The 15,387-nt window shown below is 44.6% G+C and overlaps 1 protein-coding gene across 2 annotated transcripts in view; it reads left to right on the forward strand.

The window, feature by feature from the left end:
• The window catches only part of LRRIQ1 (leucine rich repeats and IQ motif containing 1), a 1,566,481-nt gene that overhangs the window by 977,038 nt on the left and 574,056 nt on the right, over window positions 1-15,387 (forward strand). For both annotated transcript variants that reach the window (XM_069229624.1, XM_069229625.1), the window contains one exon: window positions 2,941-3,068. In XM_069229624.1, the coding sequence (XP_069085725.1) occupies window positions 2,941-3,068 (128 nt within the window). The remainder of the gene's footprint in view (window positions 1-2,940; window positions 3,069-15,387) is intronic.

The following is a 15,387-nucleotide window of genomic DNA, read 5'->3' on the forward strand; positions in this document are numbered from 1 at the left end:
ACCCCTGATTCCTCGAGTTCTGAGGAAGATCTGCCAAGACCGGGCCCAGGTCATCTTGATAGCCCCAGATTGGCCAAGAAGGGTGTGGTACACAGACCTCCTCCAACTCTCTCTGTGCCCTCTGCTCTGTCTCCCTTGCAGGGTGGACCTCCTCTCGCAGTCGCAGGGGCAGATTCTACACCCCCACCTCCAGAGTCTGCACCTTCATGCCTGGAGATTGAATGGGGCAATCTGAGTGCATTTTCTCTGCTACCAGAAGTGGTGGATGTTATTTTATCGTCCAGGCGACACTCCACCAAATCGATCTATGCAAGTCGGTGGGCTAAATTTGTACGTTGGTGTGGAGAGAACCGAATTGATCCCTTAAAGGCTCACTTGTCTGATATATTATTATTTGCTCTTTCCTTGGCACAGAAGGGTTGTGCAGTTGCCACAGTTAAGGGCTATTTATCAGCACTGTCGGTTTTTCTGTGCCTCCCAGATCAACCTTCCTTGTTTAAATCTCTGCTTGTTTTGAAGTTCGTTAAGGGGCTCACTAATAAGTTTCCACCCACACCATTTGTTATGCCACAGTGGGACCTTAACTTGGTATTAACATTCCTAATGGGATCGCCATTTGAACCAATGCATTCTTGTGCTTTGCGTTTCCTGGTTCTTAAGACTGTATTTCTGGTGGCCATAACATCGGCCAGAAGAGTCAGTGAGCTTCAGGCTCTTAGTGTAGAGTCTCCATACCTTTCCTTCTTTAGAGACAAAGTGGTGTTAGGGACCAAGGCGGCTTTCCTCCTGAAGGTTTTTGCACCCTTTCACTTGGGGCAGTCTATTACTCTCTCTTCCTTTTTCCCTCCGCCTCATCCATCCAAGGAGGAAGAGAGGCTCCACCGACTGGATCCACGAAGAGCATTGAGCTTCTTTGTCGACAGGATGAGGGAGTTCAGGCAAGATGATCAGCTGTTCGTTGGATACGTGGGGAAGAGGAAAGGCAGAGCAGTCCACAAGAGAACGCTATCCAGGTGGGTCATTCTCTGTATTAAGCTTTGTTATTCCTTAGCTAAGAAAGAACCACCTGTGGGGCTTCGTGCTCATTCCACCAGAGCTAAGGCTGCTTCTTCGGCTTTAGCTAGAGGTGTTCCTGTGGTTGACATCTGCAAGGCGGCAACTTGGGCATCCCTCCATACTTTTGTCAAACATTATTGTTTGGATTCTGAGGTTAGGAGGGATGGCCATTTTGCTCGCTCGGTGCTGCAGGATTTCTTGGTTTGACCATTCAGGCACCCACCTCCGGAGGTAGTACTGCTTTGGGACTCTATTCTTTAGGTGAGGAATCCACAGGTAGGTGTATTCATCAGAAGAATAAGTTACTTACCTTCGGTAACACTTTTTCTGGTGGATACATTAACTACCTGTGGATTCCTCATGGTCCCACCCGCCTCCCCGTTGCCTGACTGGTCGTTCCACGAAATCCGTGGGTGAGCGCCATTGTCTTGTATATAGATGTATATGTATATATATATATATATATATATATATATATGTATATGTATATATGTATGTATATATATATATATATATATATGTATATATATAGTTATAGCATGTATATATGTATTTCTTTCTCTGGTTTTGATAATTCAAGTACCCATGATTGAATTTGACTGCCATATTGGGTTTCATATGGACCAGTATTGCTGTTAGTTTCTCATTATTTTTATTGTAATAAATGTTGTGTTTCACTTCTTTTGATGTGATTATGTTCTCTTCAAAGTCAATGTTCACCTGTTCGCCTCTAAGGCACGTAAAAAATGGTGATAACTGACGTCTGCACGTCGACGAGGGCTTCTTATTGCCTAGATGACGTCATACGGCGTCGCGTGGAGTCGGGCAATTGTGACGTCATCGTCGACGTGCAGAGCTAGAAGAAATGTCCGTCGAAGCTCCGAGAAGTCTTTAGGTGAGGAATCCACAGGTAGTTAATGTATCCACCAGAAAAAGCGTTATCAAAGGTAAGTAACTTATTTGTTACTTGCATTAATAAGCACACTCACGTGGGCAAGCTTTTCACTGGTGCGGTCCGACCTTAGACTTTAAAAGAGGCATGGCAGCTACCTTTTCATTAGAGTACCTACAAAGTGCCTACTTGAAGGATAGTGCACTTCTTGGCCACACACTACTTTCCTGAGGTACAGTACAGAGCACGGTCTATAATGTGACAGATGGTACTTCAAAATTTTAATTTGAGACTCATTTACTCATACCAGTATTTGCTTTTAGACTTCTCTGTTAGTGTTAATTCAAGCTTATGAATCTATGAAAGATCAAATGTTGGACAATAAATGATACATATCATTCTTGTTCTCCAGTGTTGCTATCTTTCATAGACCCACATAAGATCCACCCTCCTTCCTTTCCATGAGGTTCCGATTTTGCTTTGGATGAGGTTCTAAAATCTGACCCTTGAAGCCTCTGAGGGGAGTTGTGCTTTGTATCTCTTTGTCATTGGCTGGACTTTGGGTCATATGTTGAGGTAGATAAACTATATACAGTAGATGGCTAACACAGTGTTAATTTATTGTATACACACACTGCAATTTAAACATTTACTATTGATGATTTCAAGTACGATGCTGAGTAATGATCCACACAAGAAAATCTATGAAAGATTCACCTCCGATGTAGAATCTGCCTTTGTAATAATATCCCTCAAGGGGATAGTACAACCCGCAAAATTCCACTGGCTGATTTTCAACTTGAGGAGCATCCTCTAAATGAAAATGTAATACTTGTTACACAAATTAGAGAATCCTTTGTTGCCACTTAGCTCTAGTTAATGCTTAACCTCTTTCATTTGTACCTGTCCCAATACTAACAACTTATTACAGAAACTATTCATGTCCCAATAAATATACTAATGTTTTTTTCAATCATTTTGTCATTCATCAGAATCCGGTATTAACTACTGCTAACATGCCACCTATCTTACCCCTGCATCCGCATCAAGCATGGCAATGTGATGAAGTTTCTAATGGAAGAACAAAATTCACACCTGAAAAAAAAGAGTATGACAGCAGGTAAGCACTTTGCAGATACTCTTAAGGCGTATCTCTTGTTAGAATTCTTCATGATATTCTTTCACAAATTCATAACTTGGTTTTACATGCAGCCACTTTGGCCATCTTTTCACATAAATCTATATCATAGGTAGAATATGCGCATTAACTCCAATCCATTTGTCCCTGTCCATGTTGTTATTTTGATGCCAGCTCAGTATTGTTGTTCCGCTGAATAGTGATGCCTCTATTGCATTTAATGAGCATATCATTACTTCTCTTCCAGGGGATCCTCATCAATAGTCATAAGCACTGAATATACCCGCCTTTGTGCGGGGCCCCGGAGCGTGTATATATATCTAAATATATATACATATATATGTATCGCCACTAGGTAGTTATAGGTAGGATTACATTTATATACAAAAAGCGTTTTTTTACTTGCCTACATCTTTGGCACCGGTTCACGAATCTTCACAAAACTTTCCAAACAAAATTGCCAGTTACGTCAGTTGCTGCTTGGAACTTTTTGGGGTGATCTGTCCATGGGGAGCCAAGAAAAAAAAGCAGGTCCCAAAACACGTATGCCCTATTAATTTTTCCATAGGGATTTTAACAGCAATAGCGCAAAAACTACTGAACAGAATTACACCAAATTTGGCAGGAAGGTAGGTCCTGGTCCAAAAAGAGTGCTTTTTTAATTTTGGTGTAATTCAGTTCAGTAATGTTTTAGAAATTGAGACGAAAAATAATTTTTATATCTAGGGATTCGAAGGATTCGCAACCCCTCATGATCTCGTGGTGAGATCTGATTGTCTGATGACACTTAAACAACAGAAGCTGTTGAAGTTTTGTCAGCCATCTTGGGACTCAACTTCAGCCGAGACCCCACAGAAAAAAGAAAAAAAAAAAGGGGCCAGGGTGCGAATACCCTGACCTCTTAGCTCTGGTGGTCCCCCTCCACCCCCAGGGCTAAAAAGCATTTTTTTGTGTTAATTTTAAGAGCAGAGACGCGGTGTATCCACGATTCCGCTTGTAAAATCACAAAAAAAAACTAAGCGTGGGCTCCCGCGCTTCGTTAGTCTAATGCCCCCGGGTTGACCAAGTCCAGGGGCTTTTTTTCTTTTTTTTTTTTAATGCTGCTGCTCTGGTGACCGCCCCCTCTCCAGGGCATTATTGTAATATGGGGAGTGGGCCTCCTGGTGTGCAGGGGACAGAGATGAAATGCTTCAGCAAGCAGGGAGCTGCTGTCAAATCAACTCCGTGCTTGCTGAAGCATGAGCACTGCGGGGAAAGCCTTAAGGGTTAAGTCCCGTAAGGGCATTGTTATAAAAAAAATAAAACATAATAAAAAGTAGGGACCGGGGGGGGGAGGCCCTTGAAGGCTTCCTAGCGGTCCCACATAGCCCATAAAGGGTTTTATAATAAAAATTTAATACATTTTTTTTTTTTTTAAAGTAGGGGCCGTACGACAGTCCTTAAGGGCTCCCACCACGCTCCTTACTATTTTATATATTTTTTTCACTACACATCCCACAAAGGGCTAAAAAAAAAACTTTAAAAACCCCATAGCTGCTCAGTGTGAAGGTCTAGCTAGGCTCATTTCCTTTTTTTTCTTTTTTTTTAAATTAAAAAATGTTTACTTTTTTAAATATATTAAATCATTTTTTTTTGTTAAATCTAACGAAAATATCTCATTCTAAGTATGATATATTAAAGCCTAAAAAAAATCTTTGTCTCACACTTTTTCTCTCTTTCTGTCTCTTTCAATCAATTTCTCACACACCCACTTAAACATTTATGCACCCACTCACAGACCCACTCATAGATCACTTGACACCCTTATGCAGTCACTCTGAGACCCACACACAGACTGATGCACCAACTAAAACACTGACACTAAAACACTGACGTACGCACTTTCACACCCACTCTCATCCCAGATACACCCTCTCACATCTATTCTCACTCCCAGAGAAGCTGCTGCTAACTCCTGCTGTGCACAACGAAAGGGCTGTGCACGGCATGGGTTTGGGTGGTTGTAGAGTTTTGGTTGCAAGGTCTGTGTGCTGGCCAGGTCTTGCGGGCAACCTCCTTTACGCATGGGTGAAGGACATGCACAGTTGGGTGGTTATAGGGGGTTGGCCTCAGGGCCTGGTGGCCAACCACCTCCACGCAAGGCCAAAGGTCATGCACTGCGGTGGTTGGATTAACGTATAGTATTTAAAATTACTACACATAAAAAATAAAAAAAAGAAATTCATTGAAAAAAACAAAGGTTCCAGTGACGTTATAGTTAGAAAATAGAATTAAAAAAAAACTTAGAAATTCACTGAAAAAAACAAAGGTTACATGGATGTTATAGTTAGATTCTGAATTTACTCGTACAAAACCTTAGAAATTCAGCAGTTATAGGTACATCAGCTAACTATATCTGCCGCTCCCGTAATGCACTGCTTATGACCTCACATGTTACATCACTCTTGGTCAACCACATCTCGTTCATTGGTGAAAGACTACTGTCCGACATTGTTGGACTCACACACTGCGAGGGTTTCCCCAGTGGATGATCTCAGTACTTTCAATGATGTTCTCATAAGAGGAGCTCCAAAGCTAAATATTGACACACCTGCACCTGTCTTGTCAACTTCTGTCATATTTGAGACTTTCCATCAAAGATCTGCAGCAAGACCTCTTCTTCCCCTGGTCCCAGGTCTATGGGAGCCCGCAATGCACATTTTTCAGACTCCAGCTTCTCTAAGAGCTGCACCATTGGGGATACTTACACAATACAAGGCTCCTGACTGTAGGAAGCTGGCCTGGTGTGTGGTGGGTACCTCAGATACTTAAACCTTATACCAGGTCCAGGTATCCCCTCTTAGTGAAGTGTAGGCAATGTCTAGAAGCCAGGCTCTCTAGAGGCAGTTGTTGATGAGCATCAAAGGCTTATCTAGGAGGCATGCAAAGCTCATGTAATACCACTGTAGTAACCAGCACTCACACACATGAAAGCAAACACTCAGTTGTACAGAATTGTACTTTACTTTTGGAACACAAAATACTGGAAGGGCAATCCTCCAATAGGAAGTAAGTAATACACTTAATATATACACTAGTAATCAGGAGTAGGCATAGAAAAGGTTAGAAAACAGTGCAAATAGCAATAACCAGTAGTGACCCTAGGGGGAGCCAAAACCATATACTAAATAAATAAATGGAATGCGAACACAGGACCCCCACCTAGGTAAGTGTAATGTGTAGAGGGGACCTGGGAGTACTAGAAAACCACAGAGGTAAGTAACACAGTAACCCCCAGTGACCAGGAAAGCAGGAGTAAATCACTGGAATTTTCCCAAACCACCCAAAAGGAGGAAAAGAAGAAAAAGAAGACACCCAGACACGTCTGCAAGAAACCAGGGGTGGATTCTTGGGGAAGAAGACCTGTGGAGAGAGGGGACCAAGTCCAAAAGTCACAGTGGACTCCAGGAGGAGTAGGAGCTACTACCCACCCAGCTGTATTTGCAGGAGTTGGTCAACTGCAGCCCTGGAGCTGGAGAAGAGTTCCTGATGGATGTCGGTGCAGGAATGCCACCAACAAGCATTGACAAAAGCAAACTCACGGTTAGTGGAAAAGTGGTGCTTCTGGGAACCAGCAAGGCCCAGGAGACTCAACTCAGGAGGGGGTAGTCACAGGGGACCCTCAGCATCTCAGAGAGTTTGCAGGAACAGAGGCAGCACTCACAGGAGTCCCACAGGACGAGGACACAGAAGTTGCAGAAGTAACCCACGCTGCAGGAGAACCACGCAGAGGGCTGAACGCTGCAGGAAGGAGTGCTGGGGACTGGAGCTACACGTTGCTTGAAGATCCCTTGGAGGAGATGAAAACAAGCCTTGCCAGCTGCAAGAGAGACAGTGCATGGTGGTACTGTCCTGCGTGGGAAGGCAAGGGCTTACCTCCACCATGTCGGAAAGCTGGCAGAGAGGACCAAGAGGACTACTCTGGACCACCACCCATGATGAACGGTGCACGCAGCTCAGTATGAGAGGAGATCCATGCAGTTGGTCATAGTTGCAGCAGGTGTCTTCAGACGCAGGGGAGTGACTCCTTCTTCTTCTTCTTGTGCAGGCTGAAGAGTTGCTGTCTTCTAAGGATGCACAGCTGAGGAAATGTTGAAAAGTTGGCCGGAGCCATGGAAACAAAGTTGCAGGTGCATTTTCTTCGTTGATTGCAGCATTGTCAGTTCCTGGAGGGTCCAGTAGCAGTTCTAGTGCCAGAAGCCAGAAGTCGAAGTGGAGGTTACAGAGGAATCCTGCTGGAGTCTTGCAAGCCGAATCTGAGGAACCACCCAAGAAAGAGAGAGCCTAAATAGCCCTGAAAGGGGGATTGGTCACCTAGCCAGATAAGCACCTATCAGGAGGCAGCTCTGATGTCACCTGCCTGGCCTGGCCACTCAGATGCTCCCAGAGTTCCCTGCCAGCCTTGGAAACAAGATGGCAGAACCCAAGGACCCTCTGGAGGAGCTCTGAGCACCACCTCTGGGGTGGTGATGGACAGAGGACTGGTCACTCCCCTTTCCATTGTCCATTTTCGTGCAGGAGCAGGCACTGGTGGTCCCTGAACTGGTGTGGACTGGTTTATGCATGGAGGGCACCAAATGTGCCCTTCAAAGCATACCAGTGGCTTGGGAAGGCTACCCCTACCAAGCCAGTCACACCTATTTCCAAAGGAAGAGAGTGTTAACTCCTTCTCCCAAAGGAAATCCTTTGTTCCTCCTTCCTGGGCTTGATCAGATCAAGCAGCAGGAGGGAAGAATCTTGACTGAGGCATTGCAGCAGCTTGGGCTGCTCAGAAAACCCTGTAAGAATGGTGGTAGCAATGCTGGGGGTCCTCTAAGGAGCTCCCAGAGTGCATGGAACCATACTTCCGATACTTGCAACAGTATTGGGTATAATTCCAACATTTTTTTATACCAAACATGCCAAGGTTCGGAGTTACCATTGTGTAGCTGGACATAGGTAGTGACCTATGTCCAGTACACACATAAAATGGCGTCCCCTCACTCACAAAGTCCAGGAAAATGGGCCTTGAGTTTGTTGGGGCACCTCTGCTAGTGCCGGGGTGCCCTCACACACAGGTACCTGCACCCTACCCTCTGGGCTAAGAGGGCCTACCATAGGGGTAACCTATAGTGACCTGGTGCAGTGACCTCTAGTGAAAACGGATGAATGCACCCATTTCACGCAGACTGCAATGGCAGGCCTGCAGAACCCTTTGCATGGGTTCCCTATCGGCAGCAGAATAACTGCCGCTGCCCATAGGGATTCCCTGATACCTCAATGCCCTGGGTACCTGTGTGCCGTGCACTAGGGAGTTACATGGGGGCACCAGTAGGCCAAATGTAGTGTGAAAATAAGGTTCCAGCAACCAAGTTTAAATACATTTAAAGTAGAGAGCATAATCACTGTGGTCCTGGTTAGCAGGATCCCAGTGAACACAGTCAAACACACTGACAAACAGGCCAAAAGTGGGGGTAACCATGGTCGAAAGAGGCTTTTTTCCTACACTGACCAAGACCCACTTTTCATGAAATCTGATCCTCCACCAGATTCTGTAATCATCACTGCTGCAAGGAAAACACATCCGGTGGCAGCACAGTCAGCAGTATCTGCAGATAAGGATAGCAAACAAACGGATGTGTGGTACATCTGCATCCTTTATGAAGGTGGCCAGTGCCACCACATTATTAGGAAGATATGAAAGGGCACTTAGGGACACTCTGTCGAGGTTTACGCTCTAATTGCTGAAAGAGGACTGACAGGATTTTGAGAAAATCCTAAATTAAGCGGTCTGGTTGCAAACAAATATATAAGTGAAGCTGCGGAGGCTTGTGACCTTGCGGCTCACAGCTATTCCCATAGGATTTGTTCACGGCGCTCCTCATAGCTCCGACTCACAGGCCTAAAACCTGAGGCTCAACAAGGAATATTGAACTTGCCATTTACTTGAAAATGCACTATTGTACACACATGCGGATGATGAAAGGCCAGGATGAAATCTGCGCTAGATACACTCACAGCAGTCAGCCTAGACAAAAGAAAGGAATTCCATCGCAAGTTCAGACCTTACAATTGGTGACCTTACCGTCAGAGGGTTCGAGCCCCTCACTGGCAACCACAACAACAGCAAACCAGACCACATTACTATCCACGCCATTCTGCTCGAGGAAAAGGAGCTTCTTGTCCAACAGCATCCTCCTCCAAAACACATGCAAAACACTGAGTTCTCACTTCCCTTTTCTCCATTCCCCACTCCGTTATGGGGAAGTATTGTCAATCAGTGGCGATGGATAACACGACAAGTGGGTCTTGAATATTGTTCAAAATGGTTACACAAATTCAAGTCCCATCCCCCTTCCGTACCACCAAAGAAAACATCATGTCATCAACAAGCCTTGTTGCAAAGCAAAGTAAACATTCTACTCCAAAAGGAAGCCGCAGAAGAAGTCCCAACCTCTCAAAAAGGGCTGGGAGTATACTCTAGTTATTTCCTGGTAAAGAAAAAGGTACAAATCGAGAATATAGACACATCTTAGACTTAAGACTTCTCAACAAGTTTATAAGCAAAGAGAAGTTCAGGACTTTAGCCCTTCACCAGATCTACTCCCAACTCCATCAACGGGGACTGTATGCGTGCCATCGATCTCCAAGATGCCTACTTGCACATTCCAATAATCTGGAAACATTGGAAATTTCTCCACTTCAAAGTAGCATCCAAACACTTCCAGTACAAGATGCTGTCCTTTGGGCTCAAGTTAGCACCTCGTACATTCTCAAAATTCATGGCAGTAGTTGCAGCATTCTCGAGGAGGAAGAAAATATATGTCTGCCCATACTTGGACAGCTGGCTGATCAAAAGCTCCTCCCCAATGCTTGCAGATTTATATTATCAGATCTGTTGTGAAACCTTGCAAGACCTGGGCCTAGAAGACAACCTCCAAAAGTCCACACAATTACTGACTCAAAAACTACACTACCTGGGAGTAACTCTGGACAAAAACACTCAAGAGTGTATCCCTAGTATTCTCAATCAACATGAAATGTCACACTCTCCTCTACACTCCTTGTCCAATACCAGGGAAAAAAGTGTCACTGCTGGGGTCTATGGCATCTTGCATATTCATTATCCCCACTGCCAGATTACACATGAGGCCACTGCAACAAGTTCTGAAAGATCATTGGCCTCAGGAACCTCTGGGACAACACATTTGTCCTATCATAACATGCCAGACAGTCGCTCAAGTGTTAGATAACAGTCAGAACCTTCTGGTAGGAGTCCCCTTTCACCAGGAACTTCCCACACAGACTTGTCACTGATGCTTCCCACCAGGGTTGGGGAGCTCATATGGACTCCCTACAAATTCAAGCCTTGTGGTCGAACAAGGAGCAGTTGTATCACATAAAAATATCGGAAATCAGAGCAGTCCGTCTAGCCCAGAATTCTTTTGATCCATCCATAAAGACAATTTCTCTCATACAAACAGACAACACGACCACAGTGCATTATCAAAAACAAACAAATAGGAACTCACTCCCGTCTTCTATCCGTGGAGACACCAGCCATCTGTCACAAAACACCCAAGCAGACTCTCTAAGTCACAACTTTTCAGAAGCTCATGACTGTATTCTAAACGAGGAGGTCGCTCAAGAAATCTTACGAGAATGGGGGCAGCCACCAATTGACCTGTTTGCGAATGAAAAAATGCCCAGACTTCACCTCCAGGTTCTACTGATCAGGAACTAAGGGGAATGCCCTTCCGATAGACTGCTCCAGGACATTTCTTTACACCTTTACACCCATTACATTGATACAAGCGGTCATCAACAAACTGTACAGAGTCAGGATCAGGATGATCCTGATAGTCCCAGAATGGGCCCTCCAGTGGTGATACCTGGATCTCCTCCACCTGCTGGAAACACTACACAAGAGGTTGCTCTGCAGACCGGATCTCCTCTACAGGTTCTATCCCAACCTTCCTTGCTGATCTTGGCAGCATGGCTCCTGAATTCCTCCGGTATGGACATTTAGAATTTTTGCAGGAGTGCATGAAGATTCTCAGACTGTCCAGAAGACCACCAACAAGACAATCCTAAGCTTTTAAATGGAAAAGGTTTTCCATGTGCTGTGTTGAGAATAGTTTCCATCCTATCCTAGGCCAGGAAGACGTAATATTACCTTATCTCCTCCATTTAGCGAAATCTGGACTACAATTTACCTCTATTAGGGTACACCTAGCAGTGATTACTGCTTACAGAAAAATCCCTACACAGAGATCATTCTTCCAAATACCTGTAGTAAAGGATTTTTTAGAAGGTCTAAAAAAGGTGTTTGCACCCATTCCCAACCCTTGTCCTCCTTTGAAATTGAATAGATTGCTTTCAAAACTTATAAGTGCACCTTTCGAACCAATACACAAGGCATCTTTGCAACACCTTACCTGGAAAACTGCTTTCCTGGTAGCCATCAGTTCGGCACGCAGAGTGAGCGAGATTCAAGCTCTCTATTCCAAAGAGCCTTACACCATGTTCCGTGCCAACAGGGTACAGATGAGAACTCATCTGAGTTTTCTTCCCAAGGTGGGTCTGATTTACTCATTAACCAGACAATTTCACTCCCTATATTTTTCCGTAATCCTTCCACACCAGTGGAAAGAGCGTTTTAGATCTAAAGAGAGTACTGAAATTCTATCTGGACAAGACCAAAGCTATCAGAAAGTCTGACCGCCTGTGTGTTAACTATGGCTCTATGGGGCAGGCATTGCTGCATCTAAATAGACCATTTCTAGATGGATAATTTATTGCATTCTGTTCACCTACCAGTTAGCCAACATCTATTTTGATGATAATGATAGTTTGTGCTTGCTTTTGATTTCTCTGCATGGATGTGGAATGGACTTGCTACTCTATTCAGTGCTTATGACTATTGATGAGGATACCCTGGAAGAGAAGGATAAGTTCCTTACATATAATCCTAGTTCTCTTGTAGGGGGTACCTCATCAAAGTCATAAGCAACGCACCCACCTTCCTGGACTAAACTTACATGGAACAGTCCATATCTGTCTTTATTTTGTTCTTCATGTCACCGTAAAAAAAGTGCTGATCTAACTGTCCCCTAACAGTAACCTTTGGGGCGTGATGGGATAGAGGTCCTGGAGTTCTTAAAGGTGCAGTGCCAGTATCATCTTGCTATGCTTTTGATGCAGCCTATTGGCTAACAATGCCTGTGCATTTCCTTACACTTTTCTCTTTAATAAAGAGTGTTGGAATTTTATGCTCTCTCTCTTATTTGATTTACAGAAATGCTTGAATCTGGTGAGATGCTTATCAAAGAAAAACCCAATGTAAATTGGGCACTTTTAGCCTTTAATATAGGGTGCGTAGATGTGTGTATGTATGTGTATATATATATATATATATATTCGTCCCAAAAGGTCCAATTAAGGCGCGCTTTCTTAATGTCGGTGCCCGCGCCAGGGAAGGACCTTTCCCTTAATTTATTTCCACACCAACTTGACACTTCTGTCAACGACGCGGCACTCACCAGATTTTCACAAAAATCTTCATTTACTAGGTGAAAATGATACCAGACAAACAAACACAAATGCTTTTCGACCTTCACGGTCTTGATCTATGCACCCGCTCTATAAATCCTTGATTGATTGATCACAGTAATTATCCAATCCATTAAGTGCTCTACTTATACTTTCCATCTCATTTATGCCTTTTTGTGGCATTCTGGGATATGTAGTTTTAAAAGTGTATATACAACATTTAATTATAATAAATCAAATTTTCTCTCACCAAATACCACAATTTCATTTACCCCACTACATTGCCAAACCAACAAAAACACAAAAATATATATTACACAACTTAAAAACACAAATCATTCTACATATTTCTCAAATTATACACACTTAGCAATGTCACCCATATCTAAATTCAAATTACACAAGTATCTGTATATATTATTATTACATCTTTATCAATTTCTAAATCCACATGTATAATATTGAATTGTATATTTTTATACTTCCTTGTAGGACTCATATCCCAATTTTTTACTTCTTCATTTTTCGATTCTCTACATGTAGTATTTACATTTCCTTACTTATTTGTTAACTGATACTAGATCTCAATTAATTTCATATTTACAGATGACAGTATACCTCCTCGTCACAGTTGATCCCAAATGGGATCTTAGTTTTTAATCTGATGATATATCTAGACTCTAAACGCCTCAACTTTTGGACTCTATCATCTCCTTGTTCATATTTTGCTATTGTCACAATACCATAGTATTTCATATGTAACCAATTTGATTCTGAGTGGGTCTTTAGGTGTTTACTACACAGGATTGGATGATCTAGTATCAGTTAACAAATAAAGAGGGTGCAGTACTGAATGGTGCAGATGATGTCCCTCGCTGGATGGATGATTGCAGTCTGGTTTGCGTCGCTGGATTCCGCCAACAAGCCTTTTCACACGCAAAGCTTGTGGTTAGCGGAAAATGGCACTGCCCGGGACCAGGAGGGACCTGGTGGCCTCTACCCAGGAGGAGGAGACAGAGGGGGCTCTCAGCAACTCAGAGAGCCCTCAGAAGAACAGGCAGCGCATACAGGAGACCCACAGCATGGGGACAAAGAAGGTGCAAACGAGGTCCACACAGTACTACACAAAGGGATCCCACGTGGCCAGAGAATCATGCAGGAGGCTGTGCGGCATAGGAAGGAGTGCTGGAGGCCGGAGCTGCACGGTGCATGAAGAACTTTGTGGAAGGATGCCAACAAGCCTTGGCAACTGCAAAACACGCTGTACACTGGGGTACTGTCTTGCATAGGGAGGCAAGCTCTTACCTCCACCAAAGTTGGACAGTTGGACGTCAGTACCGTCGGAACCACTTCAGTCCACCAGCCGTTTTGCTGGATCCACACACTTCTTCAGGAGAGGGGACCCAAGCCAGGGGTCGTCGCTGCAGAGGGGTGCCTGCTGAAGCAGGGGAGTGACTCCTTCACTCCAAGGGAGATTCCTTTGTTCTTCTGGTGCAGGCTGAAGACGGGCTGTCCTCTGAGGATGCACAACAGGAAAACAGTTGCAGTTGCTTGCAGGAGCTGAAGATACAATGTTGCAGAAGTCGTCTTTGTTTCTTTGTTGCAGTTGTAGAGCTCCTGGAGTGTCCAGATGCAGTTTCTTCAGTAAGAAGGGGAAGTAAAGGATGCAGAGGATTCCTGCTGGAGTCTTGCAATCCGAATCTAAAGAACCCCCCCGAGAGAGATCCTAAATAGTCCTGTAAGGGGGATTGGTCACCTACACAGGTAAGCACCTATCAGGGGAGGGCTCTGACGTTACCTGCTGGCACTGGCCACTCAGATGCTCCCAGAGTTCCCTACCACCTTGGAATCCAAGATGGCAAAACCCAGGGACCCTCTGGAGGAGCTCTGAGCATTCCCCCTGTGATGGTGATGGACGGGGGGTGGTCACTCCCTTTTACTCTGTCAAGTTTTGCGCCAGAACAGGGACTGGGGGGGTCCCTGAACCGATGTAGACGGTATTATGCAAGGGGGGCACCATCTGTGCCGTTCAAAGCATTTGAAGAGGCTCTAGGAGGCTACCCCTCCAATGCCTCTAACACCTATTTCCAAGGGGAGAGGGTGTAACATCCCTTTCCCAAAGGAAATCCTTTGTTCTGTCTTCCTGGGCTTGAGCTGCTCAAGCAACAGGAGGGCAGAAACCTGTCTGTGAGGTGGCAGCAGCTGAGGCTACCTGGAAAACCTCAGAAGGCTGTAACAGCAGTACTGGGGGTCCTCTAAGGAGCCCCCGGAGTTCATGGAATTGTAAAACCAATGCTTGCAAAAGCGTTGGGGTATGATTCCAACATGTTTGATACCAAACATGGGCAAATTCAGAGTTACCATTGTGAAGCTGTACATAGGTAGTGACGTTTGTACAGTGCACGCGTAAAATGGCGTACCCACACTCACCAAGTCCGGGAAAATGGTCCTGGATGACGTGGGGGCACCTCTGGTAGTGCAGGGGTGCCCTCACACAGAGGTACTCTGCACCCAGCCTTCAGGGCTTCAGGATTGGAAGGCCTGATATTTGGGTGACTTATAAGTGACCTGGGGCCAGATGTAGCAAATAAAAAATTAGCGACTCGGAATTTGCGAGTTGGTGCGACTCGCAAAATGCGAATCGCAAATCGGAATGCAGGCAAAAAAACAGTGCCGAAATTGCGACTCGCACCCGGACTCGCAACGCAGTGTGCGAGTCCGCCGATTGTGA

This window comes from Pleurodeles waltl, chromosome 4_1 (genome assembly GCF_031143425.1).
Source record: "Pleurodeles waltl isolate 20211129_DDA chromosome 4_1, aPleWal1.hap1.20221129, whole genome shotgun sequence".
In the NCBI taxonomy this organism is placed as follows: Eukaryota; Metazoa; Chordata; class Amphibia; order Caudata; family Salamandridae; genus Pleurodeles; species Pleurodeles waltl.